Source organism: Oncorhynchus clarkii, chromosome 21 (genome assembly GCF_045791955.1).
Source record: "Oncorhynchus clarkii lewisi isolate Uvic-CL-2024 chromosome 21, UVic_Ocla_1.0, whole genome shotgun sequence".
NCBI lineage: Eukaryota > Metazoa > Chordata > Actinopteri > Salmoniformes > Salmonidae > Oncorhynchus > Oncorhynchus clarkii.
Genome location: NC_092167.1, coordinates 7,358,216 through 7,378,722, shown reverse-complemented (window position 1 = coordinate 7,378,722; position 20,507 = coordinate 7,358,216). Strand labels below are relative to the sequence as shown.

At 45.8% G+C, this 20,507-nt stretch overlaps 1 protein-coding gene across 1 annotated transcript in view; it reads right to left on the bottom strand.

Moving 5' to 3' along the window:
- Window positions 1-19,865, bottom strand: part of LOC139378430 (proline-rich transmembrane protein 4-like) — a 42,785-nt gene extending 22,920 nt beyond the window's left edge. The window contains exons 1-2 of the mRNA XM_071120598.1: window positions 19,604-19,865; window positions 2,571-4,055 (exon numbers count right to left, since the gene is read on the bottom strand). Of these exons, the coding sequence (XP_070976699.1) occupies window positions 2,571-3,951 (1,381 nt within the window). The 5' untranslated portion in view covers window positions 3,952-4,055; window positions 19,604-19,865. The remainder of the gene's footprint in view (window positions 1-2,570; window positions 4,056-19,603) is intronic.
- Window positions 19,866-20,507: the final 642 nt, after the last annotated feature.

Sequence of the window (20,507 nt, the reverse complement as noted above, 5' to 3'; positions counted from 1 at the left end):
CATTTTAGCCCTCCACAACCACCCTTACAGGAGGAGGATAGGAGGGTGGATGGCTGGAGGGAGGGAGGGAGGGAGGGAGGGAGGGAGGGTGGATGGATGGACGGATGGAGGGAGGGAGGGAGGGAGGGAGGGAGGAAGGGATGGATGGTGGATGGATGGCTGGAGGGAGGGAGGGAGGGAGGGAGGGAGGGAGGGAGGGAGGGAGGGAGGGAGGGAGGGAGGGAGGGAGGGAGGGAGGGAGGGTGGATGGATGGATGGATGGATGGATGGCTGGAGGGAGGGAGGGAGGGAGGGAAGGAGGGTGGATGGATGGCTGGAGGGAGGGAGGGTAGACAGGGAGAGGGGGAGCCTAAATGACGAGGCGCATGTTCAGCATCCATGAACAGGGGATGTGGAGGAGAAAGGAGCGGATGGTCCCATAGGATTGGGGTTTGCTGTTGGAATACTGATACAGACCACAGAGTATTCCCTCCTACACTCTTAGAACAAAAAAGGTGCTATTTAAAACCTTCTTTGGATGTCCCAATAGGATAACCCTTTGAGGAACCCTTTTTGGATCCAGGTAGAACCCTTTTGGGTTCTATTTAGAACCCTTTCCACTGAGGGTTCTACCTGAAACCAAAAATGGTTTCTCTTATGGGGAAAGCCGAAGAACCTTCCTGTACTTTCCATCCAACCGGTTGACTTTATCTGCACACTGTCTGTCACACCGTGCAGAAACCGGGCCAGAGCACAACACAGTCATAATACAACACAACACAGTCATAATAGTAACTGAACAGAAGCCCTGGACACAACACAGTCATAATAGTAACTAAACAGCAGCCCTGGACACAACACAGTCATAATAGTAACTAAACAGCAGCCCTGGACACAACACAGTCATAATAGTAACTAAACAGCAGCCCTGGACACAACACAGTCATAATAGTAACTAAACAGCAGCCCTGGACACAACACAGTCATAATACAACACAACACACTATATTTCACATAGGGGACATCTAGATATAGAAAAACAATGCATCGGTGTACTGATTCAAAATCAGAACACATACAAATACTTAACAGATCCAAATATTGCACATGACCAAAAATATCCTAAAACGCTGCGTACTACCACAGCTATCCCTAGACATAACGAACGAAACTAAAGCTGCCAATGGGATTCTCCTCCAAAGTTGTGCTCATGCCCAGACACAACACAGTGTGCTGTGTTGCAGTAAACACAACCAAATAAACTATTCTTCTTACTATCGCTCATCCGTATATTCATCAAAGATAGTCAGTCCCTCAGGATTGTTGCTGATATTTGCAGGCTAAGGTGCTTGATTTAGCTGCAGCAACTCTGACATTCTGCACTGATTCTGTCTAATTTATTGTGAAACAGAGCTGACGAGGGAAAATGTTTGTTGACGTGTCGGTTGATTGAACCATATTATGCAGTAAATGTACGGGTGGGTGGTGATTGGTTAAAATTGTGTGCCTTCTTTTTGTACTGCGGCGATGGGTCAGTGTTATGCGATAACATTGCGGTGATTCGACTGTTTTATGCAAAAATAGTGCAGTGATTGGTCAAATTTGGTCAAATGTCCCTGGGAACTGTTGATTTTTCCAAAACATTTGCGATCGGGGAATCCTGTAGGGACTGACTGACCGCATGTCAAGTGGCAACATTAAAAGGCGTTACGGGGTTTATGCACCAACGATATGCTTATGCTCTCTATCATACGTAGTTGGCTTTTAGTAATGGTGTGCTGAAAGTGACAGAAATGTGTAATGATGATGATAATTGCATCCAGTGCATAGATATATGCAATAGTAGGCCCCTGTACCATTCTCCTGTGACACAGCCTTCTGGTTGGCCATAATCGTCTCATCATTGTATCACCTGACCTTTGACCCTCCTATGATTGATGCGCCTGTACGGGGGGGGGGGGGGGGGGGGGGCTTCCTGAGGTTTATTATGAATACAGACTCCAGACAGAGCCAGCGTCGCTACAGTGGCGGTGGGGGTTGGCGCCGGGTACTCCCTCAATGTCACGTGAAAGTGATACTAACTACCCCCCCTACACTACAGTACCTCTCTCTCCTCCCCCACCCCTTCAGGCACAGTGGAGCGTTCCAATATCATCTGTTTATAAAAAATAAAACAACCACTGCATCATTTTTAGGGTCTGTTCTAAAGAGGTGGAATTGCGTCTTTCCTTCCTTCCGATCTTCCTTCCTTGGAGTGATCATGTATGATAGGGACATGATAGGGGACAGTGTGGTTTCCACTACTTTGCGTTCACCAAGTGATTATCTCAAGGAAGGAGAATAATAAAGATGCAAAAGAGATGTAAGTATTTGAACTGGGACTTGGGCTATATTAGCTAGAGAGAGGTTTGTGGCGACTCATGGCTGCCATTTCAGAGATGCCATCCATCATTCACTTTCTTCAGCCTTTTTCTTGAACAGACTGAAGACCCCCATTTGGTTTGAATGATTGATCACATCCATTGATTGTCATTTAGCCTGCCCATCACTAATACTAAATCAATATGTCTGTTGATGTGTTGGAGACTTACCTCCTCCGGGTGTTGGTGAGTTAACCCTTAGTGTTCTATCGTCTGTCCTGGTGGTGGTGTTTGCTCCCAGTCGTTCCTCCACAGGCCCTGCTTTGGCCTCGGAATCATCCAGGTCTGGTGAACTCTGACTTGGCTGAGTTTCGGTGACCGGGGCCTCTTTAGTTCCAATGTCGGTGCTTACGGTCGAGGCCAGACGTCTTGTGGTGACCCTGGTTTGTGGGGAAATGGGTGGGGTGCCAGAGTCAAAGGGTTGTCTGGTCAGTGTGGTCTCTACCTGTGTTAGGTTGACGGTGATCCTTGGTGGAGTTGTGACCAGGGTTGTGGGGACTGTGGTTTGTGGGGACGTTAGGTGTGGGACAGAGGCTGTGAGAGGGTCCCCCTGGGGAACTAGTTCATTTTGGATCTTTGTTTCCTTGGGGAAAGATTTAGTGGTGACCTTCCAACTGTGCTTTGGCGTTTGGGACGTTTCTGTTGACAGGTATGTGTGTGTTATTGTCTTTGGCAGTATGTTTGTGCTGGTGAGACTATCAGAGGATATATCAACCCCCTGTGACATATAAATAGAGGATATGGAATCTAAGACAGCGGTTATAGAATCTAAGATATCTTGGGTGTTTGGTTGTGTGTTCTTGTTAGGAGTGACTGTCTGTGGGTTTGTTACTGTTCTTATCTCAGTGGAGCTGGGGTGACCTTCAGTCCAAGAGGTGATGGTGGAGGACTGAGGGCTTTTATTAATACCCTCCTCCACAGACCCTGAATGTCCCGGTGAATTCTCAGGCTCTGTTCGTCCCTCCGTTCGTCCCTCTGTTGGTCCCTCTGTTGGTCCCTTTGACAGTTCCTCTGTTGGTCCCTCTGTCGGTCTCTCTATCAGTCCCTTTGACAGTTCCTCCGTTCGTCCCTCCGTTTGTCTCTCTGTTGGTCCCTCTGTTGGTCCCTCTGTCGGTCTCTCTATCAGTCCCTTTGACAGTTCCTCCGTTCGTCCCTCTGTTTGTCTCTCTGTTGGTCCCTCTGTTGGTCCCTCTGTCGGTCTCTCTATCAGTCCCTTTGACAGTCCCTCTGTTGGTCCCTCTGTCGGTCTCTCTATCAGTCCCTTTGACAGTTCCTTTGTTGGTCCCTCTGATGGTGTGGTCCTTTGGGGCCCTGCATTCTTAGTCTGTGACTTCCCTCCAAACGGGTTGAGCGAAGAAAACGGAAACGACGGCGCCGCCGGGAGTGATGGCAAAATGGACAAGCTGGGCCAATAGGACCATCCCTTACTGGCAGGCGGTCCTGTCGGCTTCGTAAGATCCGCCTCTTCATCCGCAAACACCGTGGTGTGGAGAAGAATGGCGAGGAGAGAGCACCATAAGCACAAAGCCATCATCCGGTGAAGGTGATGCATGTTGCCGACAGTGAAGCGGAGCGGCTAGTTAGGCACCGGTCACATACTGTCCTCCATTCCCCGGGCCCCCTAGGGCACGTTGGCTCGCTCTCCTGTGAAGTGACCTAAAACACAGATGCACACAGGACATTGAGTGACATACTTTCACTTTATCACAGTACAGTTAGTTTGACTTGATACATGGATATGTGTTGTTGAGCTGAAATGTGTCTGCTGGCTTGTTTTTACTGGAGAGGTTATTTAAACGGGACGTTTCTGCTCTGTTTCATTTCGTGCTTGACCTGTTTTTTGTCTGTTTTTCCAGAGAATATAATATCACATGTTGATGATATTATACAACCCATAATACAGCAGGGCAGCCATTAAAATGGACTGCTGAAGTTAGCAGGCCGGGAAAATGTTGTCCACCACAAACCGCCACAAGAACGACGGTGTTATTGGACACATATACTTAGTGGTGTCAGATTCTGAGGTCAGTATTTATGTGAGGAAGTTGTGTGTCATTCATATGTATACTTGGTAAGAGTCTTGGGACAACCAAACATGAAATATACTTCTGACCAATCACAAAAGAGACTTTCCAGATGTCATGTATTTTCTCAGCACTTTAGTTAGCGCTAACTTTTACATAATGTGTGTGTGTGTGTGTGTGGGGGGAGGGGGGGGTCCGTCCTCTGTATAGAAATGGAAGGGGAACACTTTTCTTGGAGGGGAGGAACGGGTGGTTCAAAGTCTCTGTCCAGTTGCCTCAGTGAAGAGACTGGAGCACTGATGGAATTTTCCATTGAGAACAACCTGTGTGCTTTAGTTGTGTTTGAACCCACCTCCCTCCAACTCTCTTTCATTCCCCGTTTGATTTGTTCTTTAAAACGGGGAGAAACCCTCTGCTTAAGTGAGTGTGTTTTCCTGTAGTGAGAGAATAACATCAGTATTCAAGACAATCAGCCATTTACTCTCTCCTGCTCTTCATCAAGCTCTTTCCTTCTTTCCCTGCAAATATATTCCTCTGCTTTTCATCTCTCACCCCCTTTTCAGTACCTCCCCCTCTATCTCCTCACTCCTTTACACCTCTCCATTTATTTCCCCATACATCTCTCTCTGTTACTCTGTCCCATGCTACATCTCTCTCTGTTACTCTGTCCTATGCTACATCTCTCTATCTCTCTATTACTCTGTCCTATGCTACATCTCTCTCTCTGTTACTCTGTCCTATGCTACATCTCTCTCTGTTACTCTGTCCTATGCTACATCTCTCTCTGTTACTCTGTCCCATGCTACATCTCTCTCTGTTGCTCTGTCCTATGCTACATCTCTCTCTCTGTTACTCTGTCCTATGCTACATCTCTCTTTCTGTTTCTCTTTCCTATGGTACATCTCTCTCTCTCTGTTATTCTGTCCTATGCTACATCTCTCTCTCTTTCTGCTACTCTGTCCTATGCTACATCTCTCTCTGTTACTCTGTCCTATGCTATATCTCTCTCTGTTACTTTGTCCTATGCTACATCTCTCTCTGTTACTCTGTCCTATGCTACATCTCTCTATCTCTCTATTACTCTGTCCTATGCTACATCTCTCTCTCTGTTACTCTGTCCCATGCTACATCTCTCTATCTCTCTATTACTCTGTCCTATGCTACATCTCTCTCTCTGTTACTCTGTCCTATGCTACATCTCTCTCTGTTACTCTGTCCTATGCTACATCTCTCTCTCTGTTACTCTGTCCTATGCTACATCTCTCTTTCTGTTTCTATTTCCTATGCTACATCTCTCTCTCTCTCTGTTATTCTGTCCTATGCTACATCTCTCTCTCTTTCTGCTACTCGGTCCTATGCTACATCTCTCTGTCTGCTACTCTGTCCTATGCTACATCTCTTTCTCTCTCTGTTACTCTGTCCTATGCTACATCTCTCTCTCTGTTACTCTGTCCCATGCTACATCTCTCTCTCTCTCTCTCTCTCTCTCTTTCTTTCTCTGTCCCATGCTACATCTCTCTCTCTCTGTTACTCTGTCCCATGCTACATCTCTCTCTCTCTGTTACTCTGTCCTATGCTACATCTCTCTCTCTCTGTTACTCTGTCCCATGCTACATCTCTCTCTCTGTTACTCTGTCCTATGCTACATCTCTCTCTCTCTCTGTTACTCTGTCCCATGCTACATCTCTCTCTGTTACTCTGTCCTATGCTACATCTCTCTCTGTTACTCTGTCATATGCTATATCTCTCTCTGTTACTCTGTCCTATGCTACATCTCTCTCTCTCTCTCTGTTACTCTGTCCTATGCTACATCTCTCTGTTACTCTGTCCTATGCTACATCTCTCTCTCTCTGCTACTCTGTCCTATGCTACATCTCTCTCTCTCTGTTACTCTGTCCCATGCTACATCTCTCTCTCCCTGTTACTCTGTCCTATGCTACATCTCTCTCTCTGCTACTCTGTCCTATGCTACACCTCTTTCTCTCTCTGTTACACTGTCCTATGCTACATCTCTCTCTCTCTCTCTGTTACTCTGTCCCATGCTACATCTCTCTCTCTCTCTCTGTTACTCTGTCCCATGCTACATCTCTCTCTGTTACTCTGTCATATGCTATATCTCTCTCTGTTACTCTGTCCTATGCTACATCTCTCTCTCTGTTAGTCTGTCCCATGCTACATCTCTCTCTCTCTCTCTCTGTTACTCTGTCCCATGCTACATCTCTCTCTCTGTTACTCTGTCCGATGCTACATCTCTCTGTTACTCTGTCCCATGCTACATTTTTCTCTCTCTGTTACTCTGTCCTATGCTACATCTCTCTCCATAACTCGGTCCTGTGCTAAATCTCTCTCTGTTACTCTGTCCCATGCTACATCTCGCTGTTACTCTGTCCTATGCTACATCTCTCTCCGTAACTCTGTCCTATGCAACATCTCCCTCTCTCTCTCTGTTACTCTGTCCTATGCTACATCTCTCTCTGTTACTCTGTCCTATGCAACATCTCCCTCTCTCTCTCTCTGTTACTCTGTCCTATGCTATATCTCTCTCTGTTACTCTGTCCCATGCTACATCTCTCTCTCTCTCTGTTACTCTGTCCCATGCTACATCTCTCTCTGCTACTCTGTCCTGTGCTACATCTTTCGTTCTCTCTGTCACTCTGTCCTATGCTACATCTCTCTCCGTAACTCTGTCCTGTGCTAAATCTCTCTCTGTTACTCTGTCCCGTGCTACATCTCTCTGTTACTCTGTCCTGTGCTACATCTCTCTCTCTCTCTGTTATTCTGTCCTATGCTACATCTCTCTCTCTTTCTGCTACTCGGTCCTATGCTACATCTCTCTGTCTGCTACTCTGTCCTATGCTACATCTCTTTCTCTCTCTGTTACTCTGTCCTATGCTACATCTCTCTCTCTGTTACTCTGTCCCATGCTACATCTCTCTCTCTCTCTCTCTCTCTCTTTCTCTGTCCCATGCTACATCTCTCTCTCTCTGTTACTCTGTCCCATGCTACATCTCTCTCTCTATGTTACTCTGTCCTATGCTACATCTCTCTCTCTCTGTTACTCTGTCCCATGCTACATCTCTCTCTCTGTTACTCTGTCCTATGCTACATCTCTCTCTCTCTCTCTGTTACTCTGTCCCATGCTACATCTCTCTCTGTTACTCTGTCCTATGCTACATCTCTCTCTGTTACTCTGTCATATGCTATATCTCTCTCTGTTACTCTGTCCTATGCTACATCTCTCTCTCTCTGTTACTCTGTCCCATGCTACATCTCTCTCTCTGTTACTCTGTCCTATGCTACATCTCTCTCTCTCTCTGTTACTCTGTCCCATGCTACATCTCTCTCTGTTACTCTGTCCTATGCTACATCTCTCTCTGTTACTCTGTCATATGCTATATCTCTCTCTGTTACTCTGTCCTATGCTACATCTCTCTCTCTCTCTCTGTTACTCTGTCCTATGCTACATCTCTCTGTTACTCTGTCCTATGCTACATCTCTCTCTCTATCTCTGTTACTCTGTCCTATGCTACATCTCTCTCTCTCTGCTACTCTGTCCTATGCTACATCTCTCTCTCTCTGTTACTCTGTCCCATGCTACATCTCTCTCTCTCTGTTACTCTGTCCTATGCTACATCTCTCTCTCTGCTACTCTGTCCTATGCTACACCTCTTTCTCTCTCTGTTACACTGTCCTATGCTACATCTCTCTCTCTCTCTCTCTCTCTCTCTGTTACTCTGTCCCATGCTACATCTCTCTCTCTCTCTCTGTTACTCTGTCCCATGCTACATCTCTCTCTGTTACTCTGTCATATGCTATATCTCTCTCTGTTACTCTGTCCTATGCTACATCTCTCTCTCTGTTAGTCTGTCCCATGCTACATCTCTCTCTCTCTCTCTCTGTTACTCTGTCCCATGCTACATCTCTCTCTCTGTTACTCTGTCCGATGCTACATCTCTCTGTTACTCTGTCCCATGCTACATTTTTCTCTCTCTGTTACTCTGTCCTATGCTACATCTCTCTCCATAACTCGGTCCTGTGCTAAATCTCTCTCTGTTACTCTGTCCCATGCTACATCTCGCTGTTACTCTGTCCTATGCTACATCTCTCTCCGTAACTCTGTCCTATGCAACATCTCCCTCTCTCTCTCTGTTACTCTGTCCTATGCTACATCTCTCTCTGTTACTCTGTCCTATGCAACATCTCCCTCTCTCTCTCTGTTACTCTGTCCTATGCTATATCTCTCTCTGTTACTCTGTCCCATGCTACATCTCTCTCTCTCTCTCTCTCTCTGTTACTCTGTCCCATGCTACATCTCTCTCTCTCTGTTACTCTGTCCTATGCTACATCTCTCTCTCTCTGTTACTCTGTCCCATGCTACATCTCTCTCTCTGTTACTCTGTCCTATGCTACATCTCTCTCTCTCTCTGTTACTCTGTCCCATGCTACATCTCTCTCTGTTACTCTGTCCTATGCTACATCTCTCTCTGTTACTCTGTCATATGCTATATCTCTCTCTGTTACTCTGTCCTATGCTACATCTCTCTCTCTCTCTCTGTTACTCTGTCCTATGCTACATCTCTCTGTTACTCTGTCCTATGCTACATCTCTCTCTCTATCTCTGTTACTCTGTCCTATGCTACATCTCTCTCTCTCTGCTACTCTGTCCTATGCTACATCTCTCTCTCTCTGTTACTCTGTCCCATGCTACATCTCTCTCTCTCTGTTACTCTGTCCTATGCTACATCTCTCTCTCTGCTACTCTGTCCTATGCTACACCTCTTTCTCTCTCTGTTACACTGTCCTATGCTACATCTCTCTCTCTCTCTCTCTCTCTCTCTGTTACTCTGTCCCATGCTACATCTCTCTCTCTCTCTCTGTTACTCTGTCCCATGCTACATCTCTCTCTGTAACTCTGTCATATGCTATATCTCTCTCTGTTACTCTGTCCTATGCTACATCTCTCTCTCTGTTAGTCTGTCCCATGCTACATCTCTCTCTCTCTCTCTCTGTTACTCTGTCCCATGCTACATCTCTCTCTCTGTTACTCTGTCCGATGCTACATCTCTCTGTTACTCTGTCCCATGCTACATTTTTCTCTCTCTGTTACTCTGTCCTATGCTACATCTCTCTCCATAACTCGGTCCTGTGCTAAATCTCTCTCTGTTACTCTGTCCCATGCTACATCTCGCTGTTACTCTGTCCTATGCTACATCTCTCTCCGTAACTCTGTCCTATGCAACATCTCCCTCTCTCTCTCTGTTACTCTGTCCTATGCTACATCTCTCTCTGTTACTCTGTCCTATGCAACATCTCCCTCTCTCTCTCTGTTACTCTGTCCTATGCTATATCTCTCTCTGTTACTCTGTCCCATGCTACATCTCTCTCTCTCTCTCTCTCTGTTACTCTGTCCCATGCTACATCTCTCTCTGCTACTCTGTCCTGTGCTACATCTTTCGTTCTCTCTGTCACTCTGTCCTATGCTACATCTCTCTCCGTAACTCTGTCCTGTGCTAAATCTCTCTCTGTTACTCTGTCCCGTGCTACATCTCTCTGTTACTCTGTCCTATGCTACATCTCTCTCTGTTACTCTGTCCTATGCAACATCTCTCTCTGCTACTCTGTCCTGTGCTACATCTTTCATTCTCTCTGTCACTCTGTCCCATGCTACATCTCTCTCTCTCTCTCTCTGCTACTCTGTCCTATGCTACATCTCTCTCTCTCTCTCTCTCTGTTACTCTGTCCTATGCAACATCTCCCTCTCTCTCTCTGTTACTCTGTCCTATGCTACATCTCTCTCTGTTACTCTGTCCTATGCAACATCTCCCTCTCTCTCTCTGTTACTCTGTCCTATGCTATATCTCTCTCTGTTACTCTGTCCCATGCTACATCTCTCTCTCTCTCTCTGTTACTCTGTCCCATGCTACATCTCTCTCTGCTACTCTGTCCTGTGCTACATCTTTCGTTCTCTCTGTCACTCTGTCCTATGCTACATCTCTCTCCGTAACTCTGTCCTGTGCTAAATCTCTCTCTGTTACTCTGTCCCGTGCTACATCTCTCTGTTACTCTGTCCTATGCTACATCTCTCTCCGTAACTCTGTCCTACGCAACATCTCCCTCTCTCTCTCTGTTACTCTGTCCTATGCTACATCTCTCTCTGTTACTCTGTCCTATGCAACATCTCCCTCTCTCTCTCTCTGTTACTCTGTCCTATGCTATATCTCTCTCTGCTACTCTGTCCTGTGCTACATCTTTCGTTCTCTCTGTCACTCTGTCCTATGCTACATCTCTCTCCGTAACTCTGTCCTGTGCTAAATCTCTCTCTGTTACTCTGTCCCGTGCTACATCTCTCTGTTACTCTGTCCTATGCTACATCTCTCTCTGTTACTCTGTCCTATGCAACATCTCTCTCTGCTACTCTGTCCTGTGCTACATCTTTCGTTCTCTCTGTCACTCTGTCCCATGCTACATCTCTCTCTCTCTCTCTCTGCTACTCTGTCCTATGCTACATCTCTCTCTCTCTCTCTCTCTGTTACTCTGTCCTATGCAACATCTCCCTCTCTCTCTCTGTTACTCTGTCCTATGCTACATCTCTCTCTGTTACTCTGTCCTATGCAACATCTCCCTCTCTCTCTCTGTTACTCTGTCCTATGCTATATCTCTCTCTGTTACTCTGTCCCATGCTACACCTCTCTCTCTCTCTCTGTTACTCTGTCCCATGCTACATCTCTCTCTGCTACTCTGTCCTGTGCTACATCTTTCGTTCTCTCTGTCACTCTGTCCTATGCTACATCTCTCTCCGTAACTCTGTCCTGTGCTAAATCTCTCTCTGTTACTCTGTCCCGTGCTACATCTCTCTGTTACTCTGTCCTATGCTACATCTCTCTCCGTAACTCTGTCCTACGCAACATCTCCCTCTCTCTCTCTGTTACTCTGTCCTATGCTACATCTCTCTCTGTTACTCTGTCCTATGCAACATCTCCCTCTCTCTCTCTCTGTTACTCTGTCCTATGCTATATCTCTCTCTGCTACTCTGTCCTGTGCTACATCTTTCGTTCTCTCTGTCACTCTGTCCCATGCTACATCTCTCTCTCTCTCTCTCTGCTACTCTGTCCTATGCTACATCTCTCTCTCTCTCTCTCTCTGTTACTCTGTCCCATGCTACATCTCTCTCTGCTACTCTGTCCTATGCTATATCTCTCTCATTGTTACTCTGTCCCATGCTACATCTCTCTCTTTGAAGTATAGCTCATAACACAAACAGATCAATCACCTTTTAATAGCACTATCCTAGGCCTGATCTCTCTGCAGGACATTCAGGGACTTGACCCATTCTCTGTGCCCCATGTAGTGTTGACCTTAGTGGGCCTCACTACCTCTCTGAGCCTTCCTGGGGGTAGTTGGCTGCATTCTGAAGAATGAGTTGTGGTGCTGAGGGGCACACTCAGAAACATACAACTGCCCACACGTTACTGCCGTCTATAGGACTCTGAGTGTACATGCTTGAAATACATTTCCATTGAGGAATGGTTGTACTTAGAGACCCACCCACGTCCACCCACATCATAGTCATGAGTGTGTGTAACACACACACACACACACACACACACACACACACACACACACACACACACACACACACACACACATACACACCAAAGCCCCCAAGACGTTAAAACCTTTCGCCAGAGTTGGTTCATTCTTGGTGTGTTACAGAAAGGCAAATAAACGGTACTTAATGCCGTCTTTGTAGCACATTCAGATATTTGTTGTGACATTCTGTTCTTCAGAAGAAACACGTTGCCTTTTTAGTTCCACGCTAAACCATTCCAATTAGCTATTAAGCTTGAGAGAAAAAACTATGCCTCTGCCCTGATCGGGTTTTTGTTCAATTTGACACATATTGATCAATTATTTACACAAGGGGGATTATGCATCATTTAATTTGGCGAACATTCTCAAATTTCACTTCCTCACTATCAATTACACAGGCATGCCAGCTTCCTGTTTCAGTCAGAAGATTACCTGACTAATTAGTGTCTATGCCTTTCATAGAGAGCAGAGTTAAATATACCCCCCCTTCACCCACATGGTAAATCCCTAATAAGCTTATATAGGAAGATAGACAGCCCATTTTCAGATAACAGGGGGTTGGAGTTCTCAGTTACTCTCACACATAATCATTAGGTTATTCTATGATTTTATCTACATGTCTACCATCCTGCCATGTGGAAATTGTGTATGTCTCACAACTGTCAACTGCATAACGCTTAAAACACAGGATATCAAGATTTGAATTTTTGTTTGCCTCCGTTTAGTCCTCTGTGAGCAATCAACTCAGTTTTAGTGCGCTTGTGGTCAGTTGTAAAAATGAAATATGTCTGTCTGTTAGGGAGCCCTCTGTCTTTCCTGACATGCAGCAGAACAAGTGGAAAGAGAGAATGAGAGATAGTAATAAGATAAACATGTCTGTGGGGACATTTACAAGCCTTCTCTTTCTTCACTGGTGTTTTGTTCCACTGCACCTGACAAAGACAGGTCCTGTCCCACTGCACTGTGCTCAATGGAGCAGAAAGAGAGTGAGAGAAGGAGAGAGAGGGTTGGAAGTCATGTCACGACGGGGATATAGATGGAGAGAGAGAGAAGGAGAAAGAGGGTTGGAAGTCACGTCACGACGGGGATATAGATGGAGAGAGAGAAGGAGAGAGAGGGTTGGAAGTCATGTCACGACGGGATATAGATGGAGAGAGAGAGAAGGAGAGAGAGGGCTGGAAGTCATGTCACGACGGGGATATAGATGGAGAGAGAGAGAAGGAGAAAGAGGGTTGGAAGTCACGTCACGACGGGGATATAGATGGAGAGAGAGAGAAGGAGAGAGAGGGTTGGAAATCACATCACGACGGGGATATAGATGGAGAGAGAGAGAAGGAGAAAGAGGGTTGGAAGTCACATCACGACGGGGATATAGATGGAGAGAGAGAAGGAGAGAGAGGGTTGGAAGTCACATCACGACGGGGATATAGATGGAGAGAGAGAGAGAGGGTTGGAAGTCATGTCATGACGGGGATATAGATGGAGAGAGAGAGAAGGAGAAAGAGGGTTGGAAGTCACGTCACGACGGGGATATAGATGGAGAGAGAGAAGGAGAAAGAGGGTTGGAAATCACATCACGACGGGGATATAGATGGAGAGAGAGAGAAGGAGAAAGAGGGTTGGAAGTCACATCACGACGGGGATATAGATGGAGCGAGAAAGAAGGAGAGAGGGGGGGTTGGAAGTCATGTCACGACAGGGGGATATAGATGGAGAGAGAGAGAGAGGGTTGGAAGTCATGTCATGACGGGGATATAGATGGAGAGAGAGAGAAGGAGAGAGAGGGTTGGAAGTCACGTCACGACGGGGATATAGATGGAGAGAGAGAGAAGGAGAGAGAGGGTTGGAAGTCACGTCACGACGGGGATATAGATGGAGAGAGAGAGAAGGAGAGAGAGGGTTGGAAGTCACATCACGACGGGGATATAGATGGAGAGAGAGAAGGAGAGAGGGCTGGAAGTCACGTCACGACGGGGATATAGATGGAGAGAGAGAGAAGGAGAGAGAGGGTTGGAAGTCACGTCACGACGGGGATATAGATGGAGCGAGAGAAGGAGAGAGAGGGTTGGAAGTCACGTCACGACAGGGGGATATAGATGGAGAGAGAGAGAAGGAGAGAGAGGGTTGGAAGTCACATCACGACAGGGGGATATAGATGGAGAGAGAGAGAAGGAGAGAGAGGGTTGGAAGTCACATCACGACAAGGGGATATAGATGGAGAGAGAGAGAAGGAGAGAGAGGGTTGGAAGTCACGTCACGACGGGGATATAGATGGAGAGCGAGAGAGAGGGTGAAATATAGATAGTGGAAGGAGAGGAGATATATATAGAGAGAGACAGACAGACATGTTGCTTTCTGACTTCATGGCAGTCCACTAACTCCTTTCTATTCTCTCTAATGCTTCACTCGGTTTATTGCTAAATCTCTCCTTTTGTGTGTGTGTGTGTGCGCGTGTGTGTGTGTGTATGTGGTGTGCACTTCCATACGTGTGCGTGTACCCTCACCCACTCTCTTAACCACCACCCATCACCATGCCAATCACATCACATCCTCAAACACACTATTTCCCCATGAGGATTATCAGCATTATTCTGTCATTATCCTTTCTGTCATTTACATTCATCTCCAGGACAACGGCTTTAGTGGTCTGCTGTGTGACCGCTGTGGTACTGAGAGGATAGAGATGGATATCTGATTGGAGACCGGTCCTTCAACAGCCTTTTAACATTTTACACTAATGAAGTGATTTTAAATTAAGAATGTTGGTTAGGTTTATGAGAGAGGGAGAGAGAGAGGGAGAGCAAAGGCTATGGAAAGGTAGAGCTAGCAAGAGAGCGCAGAGGATGAAGGGAGAGAGGGCTGGAGAGAGAGAGAGAAAGAGGGAGGGAAGAAAGCGGAAGGGTGTGCAGTGAATTAGAGGTGTGGACTCTTGTCCTCCCTGAGAGATTTAAATGGATTTCTGCTGGATTTGAGAGGATTCGCAAATGGAGATGAGTTGATTCTGGGCGATGCCACTTATGTTTAACAGGTTGACCATAGTCTCACGAAGGCACAGGGATTGATGTTTCACACTCCTTGGCAATGGACTGATTTTCATGCACGTCTCAGATTTGCTAAAGTGTGTGTGTGTTTGTACAGTGCCTTCAGAAATAATTCAGCGTGAGCGAGCGAGTTGGAGAGTGAGGAGGGCTATATTAACAAAGCTCTGACACCCCAGTCTCTTCATCCTATCTAGCTCACTTCACTGGCCTTGGGTCTGGACAGGAATGTCAATAAAACAGACTGAATCAAACTGGCCACGTCATCTTTAGCGAGTACAGATTTATTCAGTCATGTAGGTGGGCGACACTTCATTTGAAGGTAGAAACATTATTATCTGAAAGTATACTTTATGGACCAGTTTCCCAGACACAGATTAAGACTGGTCTTGGACTAAAAAGTGCTTTCCATGGAGAATCTCCATTGCGAATCCTTTTTGATCCCAGACTAGGCTTGATCTGTGTCTGGGGAAGCTTCACTATGGGTAATACTGCTGGTTTCATTCCGGGCGATTGTTGAGGAATAATGAGACATTATTATCCATCATTTAATCCTACATTTGACTGAATATTAAGATTTTTCCTCAGTATTTCACAGTATAGTATCTGTCTAATATGTGCATACTAGTACACTTGATTTATTGTTTAAGTATTTCCTAATGATCAAATATATTATTCTAAAAGCTAGACTATTTCTAAAAAAAACATTTCAAGTTTGACCTGATCAGTTACATCAATGAATGTATCCAAGTATGAAATGGCTTCTTCAGGACCATGTTTTACAATGTTACTCAGATAATGATCTAGACGTAAAACAAGGGAGTCCATACTAAAGTCTGGCAGCCCGGATGTTGTTGATGTAAAACATGGGGGTCCATACTAAAGTCTGGCAGCCCGGATGTTGTTGATGTAAAACATGGGGGTCCATACTAAAGTCTGGCAGGTCGGATGTTGTTGATGTAAAACATGGGGGTCCATACTAAAGTCTGGCAGGTCGGATGTTGTTGATGTAAAACATGGGGGTCCATACTAAAGTCTGGCAGGTCGGATGTTGTTGATGTAAAACATGGGGGTCCATACTAAAGTCTGGCAGCCCGGATGTTGTTGATGTAAAACATGGGGGTCCATACTAAAGTCTGGCAGCCCGGATGTTGTTGATGTAAAACATGGGGGTCCATACTAAAGTCTGGCAGCCCGGATGTTGTTGATGTAAAACATGGGGGTCCATACTAAAGTCTGGCAGGTCTGATGTTGTTGATGTAAAACATGGGGGTCCATACTAAAGTCTGGCAGCCCGGATGTTGTTGATGTAAAACATGGGGGTCCATACTAAAGTCTGGCAGGTCGGATGTTGTTGATGTAAAACATGGGGGTCCATACTAAAGTCTGGCAGGTCGGATGTTGTTGATGTAAAACATGGGGGTCCATACTAAAGTCTGGCAGCCCGGATGTTGTTGATGTAAAACATGGGGGTCCATACTAAAGTCTGGCAGGTCGGATGTTGTTGATGTAAAACATGGGGGTCCATACTAAAGTCTGGCAGGTCTGATGTTGTTGATGTAAAACATGGGGGTCCATACTAAAGTCTGGCAGGTCGGATGTTGTTGATGTAAAACATGGGGGTCCATACTAAAGTCTGGCAGCCCGGATGTTGTTGATGTAAAACATGGGGGTCCATACTAAAGTCTGGCAGCCCGGATGTTGTTGATGTAAAACATGGGGGTCCATACTAAAGTCTGGCAGCCCGGATGTTGTTGATGTAAAACATGGGGGTCCATACTAAAGTCTGGCAGGTCTGATGTTGTTGATGTAAAACATGGGGGTCCATACTAAAGTCTGGCAGGTCTGATGTTGTTGATGTAAAACATGGGGGTCCATACTAAAGTCTGGCAGGTCTGATGTTGTTGATGTAAAACATGGGGGTCCATACTAAAGTCTGGCAGGTCGGATGTTGTTGATGTAAAACATGGGGGTCCATACTAAAGTCTGGCAGGTCGGATGTTGTTGATGTAAAACAAGGGGGTCCATACTAAAGTCTGGCAGCCTGGATGTTGTTGATGTAAAACATGGGGGTCCATACTAAAGTCTGGCAGGTCGGATGTTGTTGATGTAAAACATGGGGGTCCATACTAAAGTCTGGCAGCCCGGATGTTGTTGATGTAAAACATGGGGGTCCATACTAAAGTCTGGCAGCCCGGATGTTGTTGATGTAAAACATGGGGGTCCATACTAAAGTCTGGCAGGTCGGATGTTGTTGATGTAAAACATGGGGGTCCATACTAAAGTCTGGCAGGTCGGATGTTGTTGATGTAAAACATGGGGGTCCATACTAAAGTCTGGCAGGTCGGATGTTGTTGATGTAAAACATGGGGGTCCATACTAAAGTCTGGCAGGTCGGATGTTGTTGATGTAAAACATGGGGGTCCATACTAAAGTCTGGCAGCCCGGATGTTGTTGATGTAAAACATGGGGGTCCATACTAAAGTCTGGCAGGTCGGATGTTGTTGATGTAAAACATGGGGGTCCATACTAAAGTCTGGCAGGTCTGATGTTGTTGATGTAAAACATGGGGGTCCATACTAAAGTCTGGCAGCCTGGATGTTGTTGATGTAAAACATGGGGGTCCATACTAAAGTCTGGCAGCCCGGATGTTGTTGATGTAAAACATGGGGGTCCATACTAAAGTCTGGCAGGTCTGATGTTGTTGATGTAAAACATGGGGGTCCATACTAAAGTCTGGCAGCCCGGATGTTGTTGATGTAAAACATGGGGGTCCATACTAAAGTCTGGCAGCCTGGATGTTGTTGATGTAAAACATGGGGGTCCATACTAAAGTCTGGCAGGTCGGATGTTGTTGACTCAGAGTGAGGATCTACAACCATCTAATTTTCCACATCACTGCTTGTCTTTCTGAAACCAAGCTAGCCAAGGTTTGTCTGTCCTTTTAGGAAAACACCTGGTGTTGTATGTCATTGAAGCTTGAATGCTTCATAGTCCAAATTGAGGTCATTTCATTCCAACTTCAAATCCAATCCATGAGTCGGATAAAATCTTAATTGAAAATAATGGTAAACTCTCTTATTTCTACAGAGTCAGTTGAATTGTGTTGAGATGGAGTTGACCCCAGCCTGCAGATGCAATATGTCGGAGAATGGATTTGACATTGCCGGGCAGTCACGGTCAATAGTCCCCAGTGGTTATTGACTGTGACCACTCCTGTGTCCTGGTTTACCTACTGGTCAGAACAGCAGCCAACCACCAGGCAAGGTTTCCAACAGGTCTGAATCACGACTGACCAGGTCCAGAGGAGTCACAGTCATGGCAGCTAGAGGAGCCAACACCCAACCATTTCCTATTACATCCATTGGTACTTCAATCTGATCATGTGTCGCACTTAAATGAACAACTAAACATCTTGCCATCTGTGGTCTATCAAATGTAACTAGGTTCATCTCGGATCATGACTGAAATTTGCTCGATTAACATTAGTATCTAAGTAAGAACAGAACCCGTTTTATACTCCCCAAAGAGTTAGTTATATTACATCTCAGGTATTCACCTAATCTGAATACCGTTCTCCCATGACGTATTCAACCATTCAACCTGCTTGATCATAGATCCTATGTTCATCCAGCCTTTCTCTGGTATCCATTTCCCCACTGCCCTTACTACTGACAGAGTGAACAATAAGCCTACCTGCCTGTGAATACCTAGTTATTAGAACATCACACCAACGTTAGTTTTAGCCTTTGAGTCAATGAATGTGACGAACCTGCCTATGACAAGCGTCACCCACTCAGACACCAGCGTTCCACTGACTAGCTTTGCCATGGTGACGACCGTAGCAAAAGACGTCTTGCTAATCCTGTGAAGTGAGGGTCTTAGTGGTCTGCTATGCTGCTTTTACCAGAGTGCTGCTACCGCTGATCCTACTGGTACATATGTGCTTCACACTAATCCACACAGGGGACATATGCACACAGCTACACTCGCACAAAAACACACACGCAAACACACAAATGCTTGCCACGGCAACCCCTGTCACATCTGCTTCAGTTCAAACACCCTACATGCATGCATGCACGCACACACACACACACACACACACACACTGCTGACCATGGCTGTGCTGCAGAATTAGCCCAGAATGATTCCTTCCCTCCGCTCCTCCTGATGCTAGTCAAACAGCCTCAGCTGCTGCCTCCGTGTGTGTGTGTTTATGTATGCCTGGGATTGCTTGTCTACACAGGTGTGTGTGTGTGTGTGTCTACCTATAAAGGCTGTAATAGAAGAGTGTGTGTCGTGTCATCTGGAGAGATTGATCAGCTGAATCCACACCCTCAAATGTGAGCTTGTAGAAATTGTGTTTTTCTGTAAGAGTGAGTCTACCTATACAGGCTGTAGAGGAAGAGTGTGTCGTCTCGGTGACGGTGTGTGTGTCATTCTCTAACAGCTCTTTACCTTTTTTCTCTATACATGAGGATCATAAACTACACACACACACACACACACACACCATCGAAAGTGTTCAGAATAAAAGAGAGCCACTCACCCAACCACAAGTGAAAGGAAAGAGGTTGTGAATCCACTAAATCCAGCAGAGAGCTGCAGTAGAGATCCGTCTCCCTGTGTGTGTGAATGTGTGTGAAATTGTGTTCCAGGCACTCACTCTCTCACTCTCTCCCTCCCTCCTATTCTCTCTCTTATATTCTCTCTCTCACTCTCCCTCTCATACTCTTGTTGGCTCCCTCTCTCTAATTCTCTCTCTTCTTGCTCACTCTCCTCTCTGTCAGCCTCTCTTCTCCCTCCCGTCTCTCTTTCTGCCCCTAACCCCCTGCATAAGTAGTCCAGTGTGAAGCTCTGTGACAATGCCTGTGGCCACACCTCACTGAGCAAATTGTTCATTAGGAGAGTCTCTCTACAGTGTGGACACTGGCCACTAGATAGTTAGACGGGCAAGAATGTCTAGTACACTCAATCCCACACACTTACAAGTACACAACAGACACAAATGTATTAGCAAGCTAATGTACATGCACACACACTTTGACAGTGTACTCTATTGAACATAATCAAGCATGCATAAACACACACACACACACATGTTATGTTCTTCTATCTTCTATCCTCGTGGGGACCTAAAATGAATTTACATTCAAAATCCTATTTTCCCTAACCCTTACCATAACCTTAACCCTAACCTTAACCTGTAACCCAAACCCTAAACCTAACTCCTAACCTTAATTGTAAACTTAACTTAAACTTAAACTTAACCCCTAAGCTTAAAATAGCCTTTGTCCTCATGGAGACATGGGAAATGTCCCCACGAGGGAGAATTTTTTTACTTGTTTTACTATCCTTGCAGGGACTTTTGGTCTGCTATCCAGTTGCAATCACACACACACACACACACACACACACACACACACACACACACACACACACACACACACACA